The sequence below is a fragment of the Gobio gobio genome (genome assembly GCF_949357685.1).
Source record: "Gobio gobio genome assembly, chromosome: 11".
Taxonomy (NCBI): Eukaryota; Metazoa; Chordata; class Actinopteri; order Cypriniformes; family Gobionidae; genus Gobio; species Gobio gobio.
The window spans coordinates 36,301,912-36,326,422 of NC_137104.1; the positions used below are offsets into that span (position 1 = coordinate 36,301,912).

The 24,511-nt window shown below is 39.0% G+C and overlaps 1 protein-coding gene across 1 annotated transcript; it reads left to right on the top strand.

Annotated features, from left to right (window-relative positions):
• Positions 1-10,857: 10,857 nt before the first annotated feature.
• Positions 10,858-22,973, top strand: cndp2 (carnosine dipeptidase 2). Its single transcript, XM_079828285.1, has 12 exons — positions 10,858-10,950; positions 11,299-11,400; positions 11,651-11,794; positions 14,023-14,185; positions 14,988-15,076; positions 17,123-17,323; positions 17,958-18,042; positions 18,560-18,720; positions 19,292-19,456; positions 19,551-19,692; positions 21,093-21,240; positions 21,975-22,973. The coding sequence occupies exons 2-12, from the start codon at positions 11,341-11,343 to the stop codon at positions 22,039-22,041; spliced, it is 1,425 nt and encodes a 474-aa protein (XP_079684411.1). The 5' UTR covers positions 10,858-10,950; positions 11,299-11,340; the 3' UTR covers positions 22,042-22,973.
• Positions 22,974-24,511: the final 1,538 nt, after the last annotated feature.

Consider the following 24,511-nt stretch of genomic DNA (forward strand, 5'->3'; position numbering starts at 1 on the left):
TCATAGCTAGAGGTAAACTGCTTCTGGGAACTCTGGACAGTAGTAGACTCACTGACAGCCCTTTGGGGTGAGTATAGTGCTACACTTGGATATGAGGATGGAGACCCAGAAGCAAACTGACTTGTGGTACCTTGGTGCTGGGGTGATCCACCATAAGTGGTGCTGCCTTGCAGGGTGAAGGGAGTAGAGGACCCTGGCTGGGTGTCATAGCTAGAGGTAAACTGCTTCTGTGAACTCTGGACAGCCCCTTGGGGTGAGGATAGTGCTACACTTGGATATGAGGATGGAGACCCAGAAGCAAACTGACTTGTGGTACCTTGGTGCTGGGATGATCCACCATAAGTGGTGCTGCCTTGCAGGGTGAAGGGAGTAGAGGACCCTGGCTGGGTGTCATAGCTAGAGGTAAACTGCTTCTGTGAACTCTGGACAGTAGCAGACTCACTGACAGCCCCTTGGGGTGAGGATAATGCTAGACTTGGATATGAGGATGGAGACCCAGAAGCAAACTGACTTGTGGTACCTTGGTGCTGGAGTGATCCACCATATGTGGTACTACCCTGCAAGTTGAGGGGAGAAGAGGACCCTTCTTGGGTGCCAGAGCTGCCGGTGAAGGTAGAAGTAAACTGCTTCCATGGACTCTGGACTTTAGCAGACTGGCTGACCACACCTTGGGCTGAGGATAGTGCTATACTTGGATATGTGGAAACACTACCCTTAACAAACTGGAGTAAGTTCAACCTTTTCAGGGGTCCCATTTCTTTAGACAAAATCCCAGTCACAGGGACCTCTGAGACAGAGGACTGGACTGCATGAGGTGAGAAAGCATAGTCAGAAGGTTGAACCCACCGGTAGTGGGCATTTGAAGAAGCACCACCTGTAAATTAGACAAAACAGAACTTAAGTCTTAAATCCTTGGCAAGACAAGAGAAGTCAAACAAATCTCACCTTTAAATCCATAAGCCTTACTCAAAAGCAGGATGATTGCAAACAAGGGTAACCTACAAGTAAATATATATATCGTCACTGCCCAATGAAACTCACGTATGTCCAAAACGGTTACTTTTCAGGAAGTGAAAAAAACACAGTATTTCAAAAGCAGTTGAATGTAGCGTTGTCATACTTGGTACAGCATCTTTACATGTAACCATATTCTTGCCAGTGTAATGATATAATCCACATTTGACCAAAATTGAGTTTAAATGGACATACGTGCATGTTTTACAGTAACGGGGGTCGATACGCGTTCTTCCGATCATTAATTAGAATGGCCAAGTCACGTTTCATATTGACAGAGGAATACGCTCAGTTTATTAAATAGCCTACGTGTTAGTTTATTAAATACGCTTAGTTTATTTAATATTAATTATAAATTTATTAAATGTTTCGTGCAAACTATGAAGGGACAATGAATCAATACACTGACATGGTAATGCTAGACAGATACTTTGTTTGTACAGTCCTACCGTAATTGTGTCACTCCTAGACGTATGTCTGGCGTCAGGGGGGAAACGTTTACCTCGATGAAGGAAAGTCATTGTCTCACCAGGCTATGTTTCACGAGACCGGCGAGATGCTTCCACAGGGCAGGAGATACGCGGCGTGATTGACAGCTTTGACACCAAATGGATATACGTGAAAATCAGATGACATGATTTCACAACTTTTCATTGGCCATTTAGATATGTGAAGCATACTGTATACGGAAATTAACGTGGACATTCAATCCGTCAAAAAATCTCAAAATCAGCAAAATGGACATACGTGGTTTTCATTGGACAGCGACGAGAAATTATATATATATATATATACACAAATGTTAAACAAGGTAAATTAATTATATGGAGAATCATTCACAAACACAGATTGAATGAATAAACTTACTGTTTCCACCCTTGATCCATGGTGGACCAAAAAAAAAACCCAAAGAGCACTCCAAAACCCCAAAATGTACTTTCTCAAACCACCACACAGAAACTACAAATACAAACATACATGTAGTTGGAGATAAGTGTATTTTATAGGCCTTCATCAGTCCAATTAGTGCAAATAACTAATCACCTGAAAAATCATTCACCTAAGAAACTAATTGGCTGTTAAAAGATAATTGATGATTGCTTTGTGAAGGCTCTAAACCCTCTGCTGTTTGAACATTTGAAAGCAGATCATTAATCCAGACTCCAGTAATGCAGACTTTGCAGAGAGACAATTACTGATATATGGGGCAGATGAGTTTTAGGATTGTGCAGAGCCGGCCCAAGGCATAAGCAAACTAAGTGGCTGCTTAGGGCCCCCTTGGCCACCAGGGGGCCCCCAAGAAAACATTAAATGACTTGTTGCTGGATGTTATTTTATGATGATTGAAATCGCCTTGGCCTTAAACAATTACTAAATAAACAGCGAAACAGTTACGTTTTCTAATCTATGCACGGATTGATTCTGACAGCGCTGCATGAGCTCACGGCGCCGGCTGGACACCATTCGCTTGTTAGCCAGGGTTCAAAGCAGTGGCATAGGCAGAATTTTATTTTTGGTCGTGCGCTGATCCATCATTTACTAAAGTGACAGTCCCTCCGACTAGAAATAAACTAATAACCTGAAGTATATGCTAGTAACTACAACAGTTCACTGAACTGAGACTGAGAGAACTGATGTGAAGTGACATCCGTCTCCCTGGCAGCAGGCTTGTGCCTCAGCTCGTAGACCTCGTTAAACAACGCCCCCTCAGCTCATTTCAAATGCAAAGATGTCAGCCAATCACAACAGTGGGCGTTTTTACTGAAGTCTCACAGCAGACACGCCCCTTGAAACAGGGCATTCAGCCACAGGGCAAACATCAGTACAGAAAAAATGCCTTTTATTTCTAAATTATGACATTTTATGATGTAAAAATCATACTAACAATATAAGTACACCTCAGAATACATTATAAAATAAAAAATCCATGCCATGGGACCTTTAAGTGGGTTTGCCAACCGCCATTAAAAGTAAAAGAAGAAGAAGAAGAAGAATTGATGCTTCTTCATTAGAGAGAAAACACTGGTGGATCCTACAGTCTTGTTTGTTGAACCACCTGACATGCATGACTTCTCTTGTACAATTTACCTCATCTACCTTATTATTTCTGCTTGTTATTTGCGTTTGATTTGTATTGCAATTAGAAACATTTTTCTACATTCTTAAAAAATGCATCTTGCTTTAGTAATATTTATTGGGGAACTCCTGGAATAAAGTTACAACATCATTAACAGATTTCTTGAAGTGCAAGAGAACATGAGCAGGAATGTCACAGTGCACACACAGCCAATGTCTTCATCATCACATTTCTCTTTTAGTAGGAGCGAAGGAGGATGAAGATGGACAATTAAAAAAATTAGAAGCAACCTCCTGATAATGCTGACATTGATTATACATCGAGTTATTGTCGACAGCATAATCACCTGACCTGTGACTTATCTCCTGCTCCCTTAATTACTAGTCAGGTAATTATTCATATTCCTGAATCACTATTTAGAGAATGTAACTGATCTCCATTCAGTTTAGCCTGTTTCCACTGAAACACAAATTATAAAAAAAACATCTTGTGTTTGAGAAAGTGACTGCCATGGCTATTTTTGGGATATTTAAAGAGATTAAGGTCTACATAAGGTGAATCTGCAGCTTTAAAGGGATGGTTCAATCCAAAATGGAAATTGTCATCATTTACTTTCTTCTGCTCAAGTTGTTCCAAACCTGTACGAGTGTCTTTCTTCTGCTGAACACAAAAGAAGATTATTTTAATGAATGTTGGTAACCAGACAGTTGATGGCAGCCATTGACATCCATAGTATTTTTTTTCCTAGAAATCAATGGCTACCGTAAACACACAGAGAAAAAGGGTGTCAAAATTGTACCTTTAGGCCTACACTCAAGCACTTCCCTATGTTCCCCAGCTCCCTGCACCGAGGCGGCTGGAAACATTATTCCCACAGTCGACGAGCCTGTAAACAAACTCGCTCGCCTGTACACAAGCACCATTTCCTCGGCGACTCAAATAAAGCGTTTGCCCGCTATTCTGCGTTCCCCAGCCCCCTGCACTCAGGCAGCTGGAAACATTATTCCCACAGTCTACGAGCCCGTGAGCAAACGTGCTCTCCTGTACACAAACACAATCTCCTTAGTAAGCGCCACTTCCACGGCGACCCAAATGAAGCGCGCACCACCATTCAGTGCATGCCGCCTCTCACAGTGCCACTAGCACAATGCAACCGGGCTAACAGGTCCCTGTTACTCAGTGACCCGCCCCACAAATTAATTCAACCCCTGGCTTTGCAGGCCGAGGCCTGGCAGGCTATTTCCGGCATTTCGACATGGGTGTTGAACATAATAAAACAAGGTTAATCGCTACAGTTCGCTCGCAGTCCACTGTGCTTTCGCACCGTGGTAGAGACAACGGTGAGAAGCGACATGAGTCAAGTGCTTCGAACCGAAATATCAAAACTGTTAATAAAGGGAGCGGTGAAGACCGCGCACCCCTCACAGAGTGAGTCAGGCTTTTACAGTCGCTACTTCCTTGTACCAAAAAAGGACGGTGGTCACAGGCCATTCTAGATCTCAGACATCTGAACAAGGCCCTTATGAAGCACCCGTTCAAAATGTTGAAAATGAAACAAATCCTCGCGCACATTCGCCCGGGAGATTGGTTCTTCACTGTAGATCTAGAGGATGCCTATTTCCACATCCAAATAGCCCCTCATCACAGGCCATTCTTGAGATTCGCCTTTGAGGGGAAAGTTTACCAATACAGGGTGCTACCCTTTGGTCTATTTCTGGCTCCCCGCACGTTTACGAAGTGCATGGAAGCGGCGTTAACCCCGCTGAGGCTTCGGGGGATGAGAATTCTCGACTATCTCGACGACTGGCTCATAATAGCTTAGTCGGAGATACAGTTATTAAACCACAAATCTTGGCTTCTCAACCATTTGAAATGCTTGGGCCTCAGAATCAATGTGGCAAATAACTCATTGCCACACAGAATGTTTTGTTTCTGGGAACAGTGTTAGACTCACTACAGTTGAACACGTGACTGACATCACAGCACGCACTCTTTGTTCGGAACTGAGCAGTTTCCCTCAGGTCCGGTGTATACACTCCTCTCAAACACCTTCAGAGGATGATGGGTCTCATGGCCTTGGCGGCGCCAGTCCTCAGACTAGGTCTGTTATACATGCACCCACTCCAGCACTGGCTGAATTGCCGCGTTCCAGCTCACGCATGGCTCTCGGGCCGATTACAAATCAAGGTAGACCACGGCTACGTATTGGCTCTGGTTCCTTGGAAAAATCCAGTCTGGTATCAGACAGGCGTGAGTTTGGGCACTGTTACGAAGTGGAAAGTTATCTTGATAGATGCATCCAACCTAGGTTGGGGAGCCCTTCACGAGGGCAGGCCAGTCTCCGGTCTCTGGTCAGACTTGGAAAAGAGCCTTCACACATAAATTTTTTAGAGATGAAAGCGGTCATGCTAATGCTAAGAGCTTTCCTTCCGTACATAAGCACCACCATGTCCTGATCCGAACGGACAGCAGGTCAGTGGTAGCCTATATAAATCGCCAGGGCAGCCTAAGATCGATTGGTCTGCACACGATGGCGAAAAAGAGTCCTAATATGGGCGGAGCACAACCTGAGTTCGCTGAGAGCGACTCACGTGCCAGGCATTCTGAATCTGGGTCCGGAAATGCTGTCCATGGGCAAAGTGTCCCCAGCAGAGTGTTCTCTTCACCCACAAACGATTCAGATAATTTGGGGCATGTTTGGCGAGGCAAAAGTGGATCTTTTCACCTCACAAGACAATGCTCAATGCCTAATATATTTCCCCCTGCCCCTGCGACCAGGCGGCTCTATTCAGGCAATAGTCAGTCTTTTCGGACTGGTGTAAAGCAGGAAGTCTGATCCCACATAATTGTGAAGTGTCAGAAGTGCTCACTTTTTTACAAGAGCTACTGGACGCGGGTCGTTCCTCCTCCACGCTCAAAGTTTATGTGGCTGCTATAGCAGCGTACCACACTCAAGTGAATGGACTGTCACTGGGGAAGAACGATCTTATCGTGCGCTTCCTCAAAGGGGCTAGAAGGCTTCACCCACCTCGCCCCCCTTCAGTCATATGGGACCTGTCCACTGTCCTGGATACTATGACAGGCTCAACATTCGAGCCTCTGCATTTGGTGAGCTTAAAGCTCCTATCACTCAAGACCGCTTTTCTGCTAGCAATCGCATCAGTTAAGCGAGTGTCCTGTCAGAGCACTGAGAATATACATAGAGCATTCCGCTGCTTTCAGGCAAACTGAACAGCTCTTTGTGTGCTTTGGCGGCCGCACCCGAGGGTGCGCGGTTACAAAGCAGACCTTGTCACGATGGATAGTGGATGCTATCTCGCTGGCTTATGAGTCCAAAGATCTCAGCTGCCTTATAGGCATCAAAGCCCATTCTACTAGAGGCATGGCCTCGTCATGGGTTTGGTCTACTGGCATTTCACTGGATGATATCTGTGAGGCGGCAGGCTGGGCCTCCCCGTCCACTTTTATCAGACTTTTATCAGGCTTCTCGCCGTATAATACATGTTAACCCCTTATGGCCTGATAGTCCGGTCTGGGTTAAGTATTTGTATTTGTAAGCACATTCCTTATGACTCGACTTGTCTGGTCGTTCAATATTCCTATTGGCCCGACTCTGTCTGGTCTATATATATATATATATATATATATATATATATATATATACATATATCTTGTGTGATATTCTCATTGAAATAGCCCGACTCAGGTCTGGCTCATATTGGGACTTCTATGAATATCATATTCACGGGCCCACTTAGGTTGGACTGGGTATGGTTTCTCCGGGCTATCAGAGCCGTTAAGCGAGCACGGCATTTTGCATTGGGTCCCCTAGCATTTAGCAAAACCCAATACGAGAGTACTCTCGAAAGGGTACGCTTCGGTTACTTACGTAACCTCGGTTCCCTGAGAAGAGGGAACGAGTATTGCGTTTGCTTGCCATGCTTCGCTTGCTCAAGGAGTCGCTTCAGTCGATTAACCTGACAAACCTGGCGAGACAGGGTCTTTTAGACCCTTGGCTATGCAAATTATGTTGCCCCTTGTGGCGGGAATATTAGAGGGACCTGATTGGTCCGTCCTGCCCAGCGGTCTCGCCATAGGTTCCTGCAGTTGCAGCGGCACAGCCAATCAGCACGCAGCTGCTTCCTGCTGAGAGCTGTGCAGCTGCACTGCGTTTTACATGGTATTTTTAGGATAAAAATTTGCTTCAAAATCTTGAGGAAAGGAAATACCCCTAGCGTTTAGCAAAACGCAATACTCGTTCCCTCTTCTCAGGGAACCGAGGTTACGTTATTAACCAAATCGTTTTTTACCAACATTTTCTACTTCTGATGTCATTTCTAGCAAGAAATTACTAATGTAGTAATTAAATATTTGTTTAGTTCTCACCAAAGCTCTCTCTATCTTGCTGTAGATCATTAAATGGTTACACTGCCTAAGAAGTCTGTCCGAAATAAGTTTCGTGAGGTGCCTTCATGCACAAACGCTGCCTTACAAGCCATTGTCTGATAAGGCAGCGAGGCAACGAGTCAGCTGTCTATAGGTTTTCAAGCCTCTGTGGCAAGCAGTGAGGCAGAGGGACCGTGATAACGGGGCGAGAATTGAGTGATAATGAGTGCCAGCTGCGTGGCACACCGGTCTCGTGTCTCACGGAGGAGTTTGGACGCATAAAAGGAGGTGCGACTACAGAGAAGGACGAGAGAGGACCTGGATTTTATGTTGTGTTTTGTTTATGTTTTATTATGTGTGTGCACAGCAGTCGTCCGTGAGGGGCTGCCGCTTTTACTTTCAGTTTATTTGTTTGTTTATTAAAGTCTTTTTGAAACGCCCGCCAGTTCCAACCTCCTTCTTCCCATATTTACAAACTCAGTTACACATTCCAATTAATTGCGGGTGGATGAGAGATAAATCATTGTGTTTGATTGATAAAGACATTTTGTGAGCCCTGTGGGCAAATCATTCCGGTTGCCGTCTTTTTCCGCATTGGAAGTTTTCAAAACAATTCCTCACGTGTAATGACAGGGGAGCCGAAGCTCATTACAATATGCGAAACTGTTATCCAATCATAGAAGTGGGCGTTTACTTCCAAGTCTTCAATGTGGCACGCCCATAAAAACCGAGAGTTTGAAGAGCTAGGCTCAAAACCAGGGAAGAAAATAGCTATTACTTATTCATTATGATGTTTTTGAATGTAAAAACGACGCAAACGTCATAAGTTGACCTCAGACAACAGTATAAAAAAAATTAAAAAGCCAGTTCATTATCCCTTTAAATCAAGCTGTTGTCTAGCTGCTAAATTATTTGTCAAATAAATACCAATATTATCCAAATATTTTATAGTGTCTGTGAATCACATTTATGTAGTGGCATTATCTGAAAACTGTTTAACTAATTGAATGGCTGTGGATCAGGCACTTGCCCATTTAGCCCCTGACTAGATAATTGCCCTTTTAGCAAGAAATGTTTAATTTAATTTTATATTTTATTTTTGTTTTAATTTGGCCAATGGCATTCATTCTCAATCAATTCTCAGCATTTGTCAACAACTTATTCTCAATAATTCTGCGAGCCAGACGAGGAGCATCCACGTCTCCCAGACCTGCCTTCATTTGTGACAGCCAGGTAATGAACATGTTTGCCAGAATCTTCGGCTCATTTATCACTGCTGTGAATGAGACTGTGCACACTGCAGTAAGCTAGATCGATATTAGGCATGCAAAACATGGTACTCGCAGTAAATCAAGAAAACGAGATTTAAACAATAAGACTTACTGTGTTGAGCTATATAACAATGATTTGTTTTCTGTCGGTGAATGTATCCAAACAGTTGCTCACCTGTCTAATAAAACACATAAGCCGCGTTTCCACTGCAGGAACTTTCCCCAGGAACTAGGAACTTTGGGGTGGTACTCGGTGTGTTTCGACCGCAGGAACCGGGGTCTAAATGAAGTTCCGGGTAAATATTTCCCCCTCCGAACGGCCCTCCTCCCGGGGTAGTACTTTTTCAAAGTTCAGGAACTTTCGGGGGTGGGACTTGTGTGCTGAACATGCTGATTGGTTGAGCTCACGAAGCATTTTGTTTCTACCGGCATTTTTAAAAGTCTTGCGAGGTTCGTTCTGCGTTCAGTAAATATCAGTCTTGCTCTTTCTGTCTGATGGCGCGCGTTGTCTCAGCAATCGCACAGTCAATGTCCATAATAGCTGATAATAACATTAAATCTAGCTTTACGAGCTTTCAGAATACGCTTTATCAGTGCTCGTCTCTTTTCCGCCGTTTTGTTAATGACCTCTTTATTAAACCAATACATAACTACCAAAAGCAGCGCTGCTCTTCGTTATTGTTGCAGACAGTATCGCACAAAAATGATTACTGTCCGTAGCTGACTGGGAGGAGCAGCCGCGTGCAGTCCTACATCACCGGACATAATTTGCCTAATCCTCCCGGTACTTTATACCACTGTGGAAACGCAGACAGTAGCAGATCTGGGGGGAAAAAAAGTTCCTGTAAAAAAGTTCCTGGTACAAGTTCCGGGTAATTTCGGTGGAAACGCGGCTATAGTCTAATATATTAAAGCGTCTTTGGTGTTTCCATGGTTTCTACAAAATAAAACAGGAAATTGACACGGGTATGATGTCATTGATATTGATGTCATAGAGACAGAGAGTATTTAGGCCACGCCCACACCGGGGGGGAAAACAATCCAACGCTCTCCATTGACTTTGCATTGCGTGAGGCTGCCTCATTGTCATTTCGGACTTATAACAAAAAACAGAACAATGTCTAAAAGCTGATATGTGACAAGGTGTACAGCAAACAAACTAAAAAACACAGAAATAAGTTTTTATAAGCTGTCGACCCAAAAAAAACGAGCGTTTAAGATGATAAAAGTGGATACAGGCAATACGAAGTGAAGCTTCAGCAGGAAGAATGGGTCAATTTTGGGATCCTGACACTCACTATGCCTCAATATGTCTATGTGTGCAGTAAACATTTTGTCACTGTTAAGTCAAATATCCAAATGTCCGTTTTATATATTATATTTACTGTCGCTGATGACGTTCCCCTCTAGTCGTCGTAGTTCTCAGTGTAATATGACCCGCGCGCTCTGTCTCAATGGCCTGAATCCACTTTTTTGTACTTAAACGCTCGTCAACAGCTTATAAAAACGTCTGGGTTTTTGCTTTTGGGTTTTGTTTCGGTTGTTTGCCGTACACCTTGTCACATATCAGCTTTTATACATTGTTCAGTTTTTTGTTATAAGTCCGAAATGACAAAAAGGCCGCTTCACGCAATGCAAAGTCAATGGAGACGGTTTGATTGTTTCCCCCCCCGGTGGGCGTGGTCTTCAGATTATGACGCGTGTCGCTCTGTCTCTATTGACACGGTCCGTCCTGGTTAAAATCATAGTGCTTATTCCTCTGGATTTAAACAATCTTGGAAACATTTGGGATAATGTAAGTACACAAGTCAACAAAATATATAACATAACATTGTTCTAGTGGTTTTTGGATATTTTAATCCAAAAATCTTACGTATTGTGCCTTTATTTTTTGTATTTTATTATTAATCTATTTCATAGGCTAATTCAAAATATAACAAACTTATATTTGTGACATTTTTAATTGAAAATGATTGACTTTATTTCATATTTTATTATCTAATCAATGTAATGACATTCATACACAATGTGTAGACATTTTTGAGGCCACTTTACATTTTATGAAGCCTCAGGGTCACTCAGACCTTTATTTTGAAATCCAATGATCTTGTCGCTTCTCATGGCGTTCTTCACACCACTGATGTAAACAGATCTGGGGTAGAGAGCAGCTCAGTTAACTTCAAGACGAAGGGTTTTTACTTAGTAAGTATGCAGTTGTTGCTTTTTTTAGTTGTTTTATACATGCCATTCATTGCAAGCTATATTTTTTGAATTTCGGACGACTTATTAGTTACCACTGGAAATTGTTTTAACCGAAATTAGTTTTCTTCTTCTTATTATTATTATTAAAGTTAAAGCAATAGTTCAGATTGACATCAAAAAGACGTTTTTGTTTTACATATTTTAGAACAACAGTTAAAATGTGCCCTGTTTTATAGTCCTCTCAGCCCTTCTACACTGATAGCGAAAGTGATTTTATCAGCAGTTACAGAGTTGGGAGGAGTTTCGGAAGACAAAATCTTTTTAACAGTCAATCTTCCTTTCATTTAGGTCAGTTCTTCTGTCACTGAATGATTGGATCACTTTGCAGCAATGTCTTACCTTCCAACTCTCTTCAAGTACGTCGATGAGCACCAGGACCAATATGTTGAGGTATTGAGATATCTTTTATATTTTATTAAAATGTATTATATACTATAGCCCAAACTGGAAAATGTATTAGCTCACTTTTTAAAAAAAAAAATTTTTATTATTGTTTTTTTATGTATCGTTTTTTTTGTTTATTCCTATACTTCCACACGTTGTTCTAAGTTTTTGATGACTGAACTATTTTTTTGGACATGAAGGTATGATGTATGTTTTCTTATGGAAATGTAAATACTTTTTATCTTTTTCTTTGAAGCGCCTGGCAGAATGGGTTGCTGTACAGAGTGTGTCTGCCTGGCCAGAGAAACGAGGAGAAATCAAGAAGATGATGGAGATGGCAGCCAAGGACATAGAGAGATTAGGGGGAACTGTGGAGATGGCTGACGTCGGCATGCAGAAGGTGTGTTTTTTTTAAAATTCACAGTTAATATAAATCTCTTGCCATGGAGTCGGCTTTGGCATTTTTATTTTAATGTCTGGCTTTAGAATTTTCACTGATTATAGCTTTTAGCTCCAACATTACAAGCTGCTTCCTGTCATTTTTGTGGTTGACCATCTGACCGCATGTGTCACATGATTGCAGTTGTGTATGCCTTGAATGACTCCGATCACGTGGTAAAAGTGAAATTTATTTGTGTTTAATGAGTGATACCAAACCAAAATTTGGTCATTATTTATTCAGTCTCATGTTCTCTCATGTTATTCACTCCAAAACCATATACATTTTGAAGAAGACCCCCCCCCCCCCCCCCCCCAAAAAAACCCAACAACATAAAAGCACAATAAAAGTATTATATATTTATCTTATAGGTTTTTAAATAAATAAATTAATATAAAAAAAAAAAAAAAAAAAAAAATATATATATATATATATATATATATATATATATATATATATATATATATATATATATATATATATATATATATATATGTATATATATATATATATGTATATATATATATATATATATATATATATATATATATATATATATATATATATATGTATATGTATATGTATATATATATATATAAATATGTATATATATATACACACAACTAAATTACTGATCTGCCGACATTGTCACTGTATGATGATTGAAATGAGCTAGATGACATCACCATTTTCTCCAGTTTAACACCGTGAAGCTGCTTTGATAAAATCTGCATTGTATAAAGCGTTATATAAATACAGTTGTCTTGACTTGACTCGTCTGAAAGAAGAATGTCATAAACAACTAGGATTGCTTGAGGGTGATTAAATTATGGGATCATTTTTGGGTGAACTATCCCTTTAATGATTTGGTATTTTGCGTATTGCATAGTTGTGCTTGGAGTCAAGTGTTTTATTTGGGTTAATGCAATGAAACATTCCAAATTGTCCCCACATAATTTTTGGCCAGGCTGTCATACAAATAAATTATGAATGCATGCAAAAACAAGATAGAACTAACAAAATATTATTAACTGATTATGCTGTAGTCATTGTATGCATTTTCCTGTTAGCTTTTTGTTTTTCTCTGCATTGCATTTTATTGCATAGGAAAATAAAACCTGGCTGTAGCTGTAGATTCCCTTTTTGTTACAAAAAAAAAAGTATGTGTATGTGTATATATATATATATAAATAAATTGTAACACCCATGTTCTTTTTTATTTTTTTTATTTTGTCTTGTCAGGTCTTGTTTGGTTCATTTGCCCTCATCATGTGTGTCTTATTAGTTAACCTTTTACACCTGTTTCTGTTCTCCCTGATTACGTTCTCCCTCATTAGTCCCTTATATAATCTCCCTGTTCTGTTCATTTCTTGTCGGATCTTGTCTATGTGTAGTGTGTGTTGCTATTGCCTGTCCCGTAGAGAACTTGAGTGTAAATAAACTTGTTGAAACTTTATTCATCATCGTCATCGACTGTTTGCCAGCAACCACCTGTGACGACAATAAAATAAAAGCTTAGTGTTTTGTTCTTCCCTCGTATTTAAAAATATAAAATATTTTCCTCATATTTTGATGGTTTAATCAAAATTGTAGGGTAATTAAAAACAAATCCCCAAAACAATTTACTTCCGGACATGAGCTTGGTTTCTTCCAAGGTTTATTTCTCTATTCTGGCACTTGATGGAGTTTTATTTCCTTGCCACTGTCGCCTTTGGCTTGTTTGAGTAGTTGGGGACACTAAATATTCAACAGTATTACTGATACTGCATTGACACCATTGTATGAGAATTGAACTGAGCAAGACGATGGCATCACTGTTTTCTTCAGCGCTGCTGTATAACTAAATTCATAACTTTTTTTTTACAACAGAAATGAACCATCACTGAACTTACTTTAGTTGGACTATGACACTATTTTCTTCTAGATCTGCTATACAGCCGAAACAAACTTTGTTGCTTTATTTTCCTGTTGTCACTGTAAAGCTGCTTTGAAACAATCTGTATTGTAAAAAGCGCTAAATAAATTAAAACGACTTGACTTTACATCACTTTTGGCCACTACTGTATAGAAAATTATTAATATATATAAAACATTTAATAAATATTTAATAATATATTAATAAATAAATAAAGTTCAAAAAGAATACTAAAGTGACACTCATACATTGCCTTTTTCTGGTTTTAATTTAGTTGCCAAGTGGTGAACAGATCCCTCTTCCTCCAATAGTTCTGGGCAAACTGGGCTCAGACCCAGGCAAGAAGACTGTGTGCATTTATGGACACTTGGATGTGCAGCCAGCCAACATTGAGGATGGCTGGGACACGGCGCCCTTCACTCTGGTGGAGAAAGATGGTATGTGTGTGCATGCACAAGTGACACTTTAACTGATCCTTTTTTGTGTACAATTGCAGTCTCCTGGGGCTGAGGATACTGATGCTAACTTAATTTATTAATGAAGCCTTTTTGAGTGTATTGAAGACACCTGTTTAGACCAAATGAGGTTCTTCAATTGATTTGCTTTTTGTGCAATACTCTGCAAGCAGTGCTCCTCCAGGTAATATTTCACATTCAATTTGGCTAAAATTAGTCACCACTAGCATTTTTTTTAAACAATTTTTTTGTCCTGCTTGCATGTGGCTGTTGACACAAAAAAGGAAGAAATCTCACCGACTCAGCATGTTACATTTGTGTCCCTCCAGCCCGAAGAGATTTCAAGACAAATCCTATTGTCTCTTTTTGCTGAGATAGATCTGACGCTTGAGCTTAGCCTTGTGACTTGTCAGCTGATTCCTGTAGTTTTTTTTTCTTCAAAATGGGACAAATGAATATAAGTTTGTTTAGTTAATTAATTGGTTGTTTTATTAAGCGTTTTTAAAATTCAGCTCCTTAATCTATATTTTTTTCTGACTCAAAGATTCACCGTCTCTCAAACAGCATCAGCCAAAACATCATGTTTTTGTCCAGTAATCTTTTACAATTGGCATGAAGTTATAGTTTTTGTAAGGCCACACATCTGTGAAGGCTTTATATGCTCTTTGATATATATTGTAAAACACTTGCTGAATTTAGATTCTAGATAGAAATGTATTATAATCATTACACTGTACGACATTTTATTTGACTGTGGCTCATGCTACGTTTAATTGTATTGTAGGTAAAATGTACGGACGTGGATCTACAGATGATAAAGGACCTGTATTGGCCTGGTTCAACATCATTGAGGCCTATCAGAAGATTGGACAGGTCTTTTTTTCAGATACTGTCTGCTTACTTATTAAGCTTTTAATACCTGTGCAAAGTCCTCATGTATTGCAAGCAGTATGACAGTATCAGTGGATAAAGATGTCAGTTGCTAGAGGTTTAGCATTGCCAGCATTACGTAATCTTGTGAATATATCTTTTTTGGAACAAGACAGGATGTAAATTAAATTGCAGTTGCATGTGCACCTAGTATGACTGAAACTGTGAAGAACAACAGAACACTGCATATCATTGTTAAAAATCAATTTACATTTCATACAGTCCTTTGCTTATCCATAGATTACCTCAGTTTCTCAATCATTATCACCTCAGTGAACTGTCACTGCTTTTAAAGTTCCTCGTTTACAGACACGAATTGAGAGCAGAACAGTTTAAAGGTTGTTTTGTGATCTTTGATCATTTTAAAGTCTTGTGTCAAGATAATTTAATTAGATCTTATTTAATTAACTGGTACCAGCATCGCTACTTCATGGCTCCTCAAGGTGGTGCAAAACACATAAATGAGGGAAACGTGAACATAAGTTAACTAGCCTAAGAAAAAGAGGGTTTTAATGCGATGGCGGACAGCAGTGTGTCATTTAAAGATCCCATGACATGGAAATTTCACTTTACGAGTTTTTTTTAACATTAATATGAGTTTCCCTAGCCTGTATATGGTCCCCCAGTGGCTATAAATGGAGATAGGTGTAAACCAAGCCCTGGGTATCCTGCGCTGCCTTTGAGAAAATGAAAGCTCAGATGGGCCAATCTGGAATCTTCCCTATATGTCGTAATACAGGGAAAGGTTACCTCCCCTTTCTCTGATTTGCCCGCCCAGAGAATTTAGAGAAAATGGATTCAGTTTATATTTTATATTTAATTCAGTTGCAATGTCAGCACAGGCTTTACAAACAGACTTTTACTATATGGATTCGACAGCACCACCACAAACAGTAAGTAACAGTGGTCATTAATGCCTGATCTGTGATTCACACAGACTTTCACACAGACTAAATCGTTTAATACTGTTCATGCATCAGTGAATCAAGCCAGTGACTGAACGATAAACTTCACATTGTTTCTGTAGTAGCACGAAATCTGTTATTTAAATGGTGATTAAACTACAGAGAGCGATCAAAGAACACTCTCTTTATAACGTTCGGAACGGTCAATCACACATTGCGAGTGTATCTACACACTTGCCCAAACTGCAGTTCTAATGAATGATGCTGTTATGTTGCACAACAAAGCTCTCACTGTATTCATATCGATATTGTGTTTGCTGTTAGTTGTGGTGAAAGCATTTTGTGAGAGAAAACGCGTTGCAATGACAAGATCACTGCATTCACGCAATAAATAGACTGTCTACTCAGTGCTCATCACTGCAGCCTTTCATGTGATGGGATAAGATCTCAAAATAATGCTATAATCAACACTTTCACTATTCGTTAATCTCGACAGCTGTAATAGTAAAAAAACACACGTTCCACATGTAATACGCATTTCAAATGCAAAGATGTCAGCCAATCACAGTGTTTACACTGAAGTCTCACAGCAGACACGCCCCTTCAAACAGAGCATTCAAGCCAGAGGGCTAAAATCAGGATAGTACATTTTATTTGTAAATTATGACATTCTATGATGTAAAAATCATACTAACAATATAAGTACACCTCAGGAAACATTATAAAATAATAAAAAAATCCACATCATGGGACCTTTAAGTCCAAAGTCTGGAAAACCTGCACTTAACCTTTTCACAGGCATTTTTTTTTTCATAGTTAGACCGGTATAATGATGCATCATTATAGGATTGTCTAGCAATTTTTTATCGCAGAATTACTGTATCGTATCGTATCATATTGTGAGGTACCCTGTGATTCCCACCCCTAGTTTTAGTATAAAAAATGTTTGTTTTTTAAAGCAATATTTTCACAATTTCTATTATATTTATAGATTTATATTGACTGCAGAAAGCACCATATAAAATATTTGAAACCTTACATTTAATGGATTTTTGCACTAAAACCTACATTTACTTTATCACAGGAACTGCCAATCAATATAAAGTTCTGCTTTGAGGGAATGGAGGAGTCTGGATCAGAAGGATTAGACGAGCTGGTTTTCTCTCGCAAAGATACCTTTTTTAAGGGTGTGGACTATGTCTGCATTTCTGATAACTACTGGCTGGGAAAGACCAAGCCCTGCATTACCTACGGCCTGAGAGGAATCTGTTACTTCTTTATTGAGGTAAGAGTTAATGGGTTACTTTAAAGATTTCTAGCAGTGGTGCTTAGTTAAGGTTGAATTCTTGAGTGATTAAGCCAGAAAATGTGTACTATTAAAGGGATAGTTCACCCAAAAATGAAAATTAGCCCATGATTTACTCACCCTCAAGTCATCCTAGGTGTATATGACATTCTTCTTTCAGACAAATAAAATCTGAGTTATATTACAAAAGTCCAGGCTAATCCAAGCATTATAATAGCAGTAATAGTTGTTCTGTTTTTGAAGTCCATAAAAAACTGCACCTGTCCATCGAATAACGTGCTCAACGCCGCTCCGGGGTGTTAATAAAGCACTTCTGAAGCGAATCGGCCGAAAATTTACTTTATAAAGTTTTAAATATGGATATTTTTCTTACACGAACGCATCGATTTGCTTCAGAAGGCCTTTATTAACACCCCGGAGCCACGTGGAGCACGTTATTTGATGGACAGATGCATTTTTTTATGGTTAGCACAGCTAATATCGATAATCACAAAATGATATAATGTGACATTCCAGTTTATCACTATTCATAATTGTACTTAAAGAAGAGAGGAAAGGCATATATTTGAGTTTTCTCATGGCTGAGATTGAGAAACGTCTTTTACATTTTCAGATGGAATGCTGCGATAAAGATCTTCACTCTGGCGTGTTTGGAGGATCTGTTCATGAGGCCATGACTGACCTCATATCTCTGATGGGTGAGACTGATACCTTCATATTCCTTTGGTGGAAATAGGATCAGTAGGTTGGTCGTAAAAATATTCAGGATGACAAGGATTTCCTAGATTGCATTTGATTATTCTCTCTCTCTCTCTCTCTCTCTCTCTCTCTCTCTCTCTCTCTCTCTCTCTCTCTCTCTCTCTCTCTCTCTCTCTCTCTCTCTCTCTCTCTCTCTCTATCTATCTATCTCTATATCTATCTCTATATCTATCTCTATATCTATCTCTCTATATCTATCTCTCTCTCTCTATATATATATATATATATATATATATATATATATATATATATATATATATATATATATATATATATATATATATATCTTTCTTCTGTTAACCTGCTAACATTACCTGTCAGCTTAGAGCAGGTGACAAGGATTTCTTCTGGATCAGCTCACCTCACAATTTAAGGAACCTTAAACATTTTCTTGTTGATGTACCATAACTTTATCATTTTTGCTATACTGAAAGTGTAAGTATGTTGTATTTTTAGGCACTTTGGTGGATAACAAGGGGAAAATTATAGTACCAGGGATATATGAACATGTGGCTAAATTGACTGATGAGGAGAAGAAGCTCTATGAAAAGATTGAGTTTGACATGGAAGAATACGCCAAAGATGTTGGAGCAAGCAAACTCCTGCATGACACCAAAGTAAATCCTCCCTCTCTTTTCACAATATCAGTGTTCAATGGTGTAATATTTATGTTTCTGTTCAGTTAAATCAGGGTTATTATCATTAACTAAAACTAAAACCTTTAAAAAATGGTCCTACTTGAAATAAAATGAACATTAACTGGAAAAAACCCTCATTTTATTTCAGGCAACATTTCTCATTTTCTTTTTTTTTCTTTTAAATTGATGTACTAAAATAACTAAAACTAAACAAACTAAAACATAATAAGAAATGTATAGACATAAAAAAAACAAAAACATACATATATATATACCGAAAAAAATTCAAATGTATAAAAAAAAACGAAAACTTGAACTAAAATGAAATTAAAAGCATTCAAAATATTAACAAAAACTATAATGGTATATCAATGATGCTAAAATAACACTGATTTAAATTGTATTCATTTATTTATTGCAATATATTTTGAATATGATTGCATGTTTTAAAAAATTGCCTCATTTATTCAGGCTGTCTGACTTTTCTGTAAATTCATGTTTTATGCTCGGTGTATAATAAACCGAATAATTTATTGGTTTGTCTGTGCAGGAGCAAATTCTGATGCATCGTTGGAGATACCCTTCCCTGTCTCTGCACGGCATAGAGGGAGCGTTCTCAGAAGCTGGGGCCAAAACCGTCATCCCCCGCAAGGTCATTGGGAAGTTTTCCATCCGCCTTGTCCCTGACATGGATCCCAAAGTAGTGGAGAAACAGGTTTGAAGCTATTTTATCTTATTTAATAATCTACCACTCTCATAGAGTTATCTGCATAGACATCTTGTGCTGACATGTTCTGTTTATCTTACAGGTAATTACCCACCTGGAGAATAAGTTTGCGGAATTGAAAAGTCCCAACAAACTGAAAGCGTACATGGGACATGGAGCCAAGGCCTGGGTGTCTGACTTCAACCACCCTCACTACATGGCTGGCAGAAAGGCTATGAAGACTGGTAAGGCACACTATATGGTATAACTGTAGATACACGATTGCGGATCTTATTCCACACGTATAGTGTGAAACACTATATTGCCAAAAGTATTGGGACACCCCTCCAAATCATTGAATTCAGGTGTTCCAATCACTTCCATGGCCAACAGTGTATAAAATCAAGCACCTAGGCATGCAGATTGCTTCTACAAACATTAGTAAAAAATGGGTTGCACTCAGAAGCTCAGTGAATTCAAGCATGGTTTCTGCAGAGTCAATAGCTAGTACAGACCTCCAAACTTTGTGTGGTATTCATATTAGCTCAAGAGCAGTTTTCATGGCCGAGCAGCTGCATCCAAGCCTTACATCACCAAGTGCAATGCAAAGCGTCAGGATGCAGTGATGTAAAGCACACCGCCACTAGACTCGTGTGACGAATCATGCTTCTCTGTCTGGCAATCCAATGAGACAGTCTGGCTTTGGCGTTTGCCAGGAGAATGGTACTTGCCTTACAGTTTGGTGGAGGGGGGGTTATGGTGTGGGGTTGTTTTTCAGGGGTTGGGCTTGGCCCCTTAGTTGCAGTGAAAGGAACTCTTAATGCTTCAGCATGCCAAGATATTTTGGACAATTTCATGCTCTCAACTTTGTGGGAACAGTTTGGGGATGGCCACTTCCTGTTCCAACATGACTGCACACCAGTGCACAAAGCAAGGTCCATAAAGACATGGATGAGCGTGTTTGGTTTGGAGGAACTTGACTGGCCTGCACAGAGTCCTGACATCAGTGCCTGACCTTACAAATGCGCTTCTAGAAGAATGGTCAAAAATTCCCATAAACACACCCCTAAACCTGGTGGAAAGCCTTCCCAGAAGAATTATAGCTGCAAAGGTTGGGCCAACTCCATATTAAACCCTACGGATTAAGAATGGGATGTCATTAAATTTGATGTGCATGAAAGACAGACGTCCCAAAACTTTTGGCAAAGTTTGAATATAGTGTATTCTATATTCCATCTAAATCTATTTAAATAATTTTATTTTAATTTCATAATTATGTATGTTGCTTTAATGGATCCTTATTAATTGATACACTAACTTGTAATTTTTTTTATAAATTTTTTAATCAAATGAATGAAGAGGAAAAATGTGATCAAAAATAGTCCAGTTGCAGCACCTAAAACACACTTTATACATATACATTTTATGTTTTAAACATTTTTATACTTAAAAAAAAAGACTATGTATATTTAAATGCATGCCATGCATGATATTAAAAAAAAAGTGGTATTTCCAAAAAGGTGTTTTTTGTTTGTTTTGTTTTTTGCCTTGATTCTGTTATGTAAAAAAAAAAAGTTTTTTTCTTCTTCCCCAAACACAATTTATTTGTGGTCTAACGTTATTCTTTATCTTTCGTTGGTGTTAGTGTTTGGCGTGGAGCCTGACCTGACCCGTGAGGGAGGAAGTATCCCAGTGACTCTAACCTTCCAAGAAGCAACCGGCCAGAATGTCATGCTGCTGCCTGTCGGTTCCTCTGACGATGGAGCTCACTCACAGAACGAGAAGCTCAACAGGTGATGTTTACATATAGCTATGACAAACATCTTGTTTTCGAGGTCTGTCTGTGTATGCGTATGATAGCACGTTTAGCAACTAACTGGGTTTCCATCCAAACGTGAAGCAAATCTTTTCAAAGTTTGTAAAAAAAGAAAAAACAAACAAATGCGAATTAGGTGCGTTTCCATCAAGTTGTTTGAGCGGATGACGGTGGTATTGGTAACCTAGTAACCAACAGTAAATAAAGCAAGGCAAGCATAGAAAAGGGAGATAGGGCTGCAATTAGTTACAGTTGGGCAAGTTATACATTTTCTAGCAGTGCAGCTTGCAATCGCCAAATTGAATGCTATGCACAGAAGAAGAAATCCAGAATGTTTTGATGAAGGCACAAGCAGCAAGGGCATTATGACCTTACATACCATACATATGGGAAAGAAAACGTCAGCACGATTTTTGGGAGGTTGTGGTGACCAGATATTTTAATCACAACCTTTGGCTACGGCATTTCACAATGCCACATTTGAAATTTGCAGTTTCCTCTTTTCTGATGCGATTCTTCAAAATGTGCATAAAAACAGTGTTATGGAAACAGCTACTCTCACCTATATGTACTCATCTGATTGCTCTCATTTGCCAACTTTATTTATGCAGAACTCCTTATCTGATTAACTCCTTAAATGATCTTGGGATGCTTGAAAATGTTAATGCAACCCTTTTTTCTAATATTTTTCTTCTTTTTTTGTCTTGACAGATCCAACTATATTCAGGGCACCAAGATGTTGGGAGCTTACTTTTATGAAGTATCTCAGCTTAGCTAACTGAAAACTTCTGATTCGACGTGACTAGGCTGGTGTATTTTTAATCGTCTGAAGATATGAAATAAATACTTGGATAAGGGTACGGTCTCTAAAATGTCATAGAAGTTTTCTTTTCGCCATGGTGTTGTTAATTTACTAGTGAGGGAATGGTGATAGCATGGTAGTAGTCTGAGCCAAATGACCTGATGACAATACAACTGTTTTATGCAGTATCAAACGTGACATGTAAAAACAACTTAATCTCCCTTTTTTTTTGGCATTTTGCTGCTAGATTTATCAGTATATAGTCATTTTCAGAACACCAGATGTATTTCCACCCCTAAAATAAACCATCAAGCAAGTGTTTTGAAAGAACTGGTGAGACCAAATTAGTATTAAATTGTTGTTTCAGACTAGTATATTACTAGTAGCTGTAATACTAGTGTATCTGCCTGTGTCTTAATATCCAATTTCCAGATACAGTTCAATTTAAAGAGATAGTTCAGCCAAAAAAGAAGAAAAAAAAATGTCTATGACAATCTGTTATCTGGTGTAATCTGTTTACATATGACATATGCAAACCTATAAAATGCAAATGAAAACTGAACTTTGATTACATTTTGATTTTTTTTGCTGTCATTCACTGAATATGGACTGTTTTGAGAACTTTTAAAGTGTTCCAAGTGCTCAAGTGTTAATAGTTTATCCTTAAAGGTACACAAAATTAACAAAAGTCAAACGCTGAACAGAGGAGAGCCTGCCGGCAAAAAGAGAATGCGGCAGAGCTTGTAATAAAACAAGAATCAACATTGGCTTTGCTTTTCGGAGATAGCGCGAACTGAAATGTAAAAGCGACACGGAAATGGCTTTTTTATTATCAACAGGTGAGTAAGGTACTTTATTGAACATATAAAGTAGCTCTCTAACATTAAACCATTATTTATTTTAAAGGGTCATTTCGTTATGGAATTTATTTCCAAGGAAGTACTGTGTCTTTTAACGGGTATATCTACAGTAACATCTTCAGATAGCTGACGGAGATCCTTTCTATCTAAACTGGCAATATCTCTTAAGCCTAGTAGTGAATGTTTTACTGTAGGATCGCTATATTCACCCACACAACCAAAACAATGTTCTTCCACAAAATGCATGCAGTACACTAAAAAGTTAGTGCACATTTAAATCCATCCTGAAAATCTATTTTTACTTTCAACTTTGTGCATTTTGATTTGGCCTTTAATGATTTGAGAATGTGCCAACTGCCAAAGAGCATCTTGTGCTTCAGTGGAAGCAAGGAAATCTGACCTTTTGTACAAAAAAAAGTATGTAGTCAGTGTGTATGTGTGTGTGTATGTATGTATATACTGTGTATATATATATATATATATATGCACACGCACACCATTTAAAAGTTTGGGGTTGTTTTTTTTGTCACAATCTTTCAGAAATTATTCTAATATGCTGATTTTAAACATTTCTTATCAATTTTGAAAAAAGAACCATTTGTAACAAATGTCTTCACTGTCACTTTCGATCTCAATTTTATAAAGTGACAGTGAAGACATTTATGTTACAAATGACATGTAAAAACATTATCTCATATGGCTTATTAGAGGCATTAAGCATGAATTGAAAGGAACGTCATTCAACATATATTTGGGCTAATATAGTTAAGTAAAAAGCTTTTTTTCATGGAACTGGTGTCCTGGTAATGGAAAACATCACCTTACTTGAGTTTGAGTATACTCATACACATCAAAGAAAACATATCTAACACTTTTTATATATATATATATATATTTGACATCTTTTACTCATCCTTCATTTTCACAATGGTGGATTTAAAATAGCATTCTTAGGGTGTGATGCTTTGAACCTGTGTGTTTATGTGCGTTCTGATGTCTGATGCTCACAGGTGGACTGACAGCACACTGGTACTTCTGCCCTCTATGAGCAGTAGGTCACATTTATCCCGTACCTCCTCCTTTATAGCCTCAGGAACGGTGCAACCACAGCCAGGCGAGGTAGATGAATCCAAATGGACAAACTTGTCTGGTGGCGCTATTTTTCCATGACACCCAGTCTCCAAATGTGACCAGACAGCCTATCTCTGCCCTTAAGATTTTTTTTACGTCTCTCCCTCTCTTTTGCTGGTGTTCAGAACGGTTTCAGTCCATCTGACTTTTTCATCGGCTTTGTGAGATATCTTGGCCTGTGGCAATGGCTGTCAGTAGGAAGAGTTGCAAAGCAGGAGAATTTGAATACACAACTGTTTGCCAGGCCTTGCTGTAAGAAGCAGAGCCACATTTCATCAGGGCTGACTTGTTCAAGAATGTCAGACCTCACCGCAAACACAGGTTGTCCTGTCTATGATCTAAAATTGGCCATGAAATGGAGTTGCTGGTTTGATGTTTACCAAGACAAAAGGTTGGAATGTATTGTTGTGCAGCAGTCTTTGCGAGCTTGTATCAATGCAATATTTGAGCCTTTT

Excerpts from the sequence above, each read along its gene's own strand:
- cndp2 (XM_079828285.1), top strand. The coding sequence starts at position 11,341 with ATGTCTTACCTTCCAACTCTCTTCAAGTACGTCGATGAGCACCAGGAC. Across the intron at positions 11,401-11,650 it reads ACCAGGACCAATATGTTGAG|CGCCTGGCAGAATGGGTTGC; the intron begins GTATTGAGATAT and ends TTTTCTTTGAAG. Across the intron at positions 11,795-14,022 it reads CTGACGTCGGCATGCAGAAG|TTGCCAAGTGGTGAACAGAT; the intron begins GTGTGTTTTTTT and ends GTTTTAATTTAG.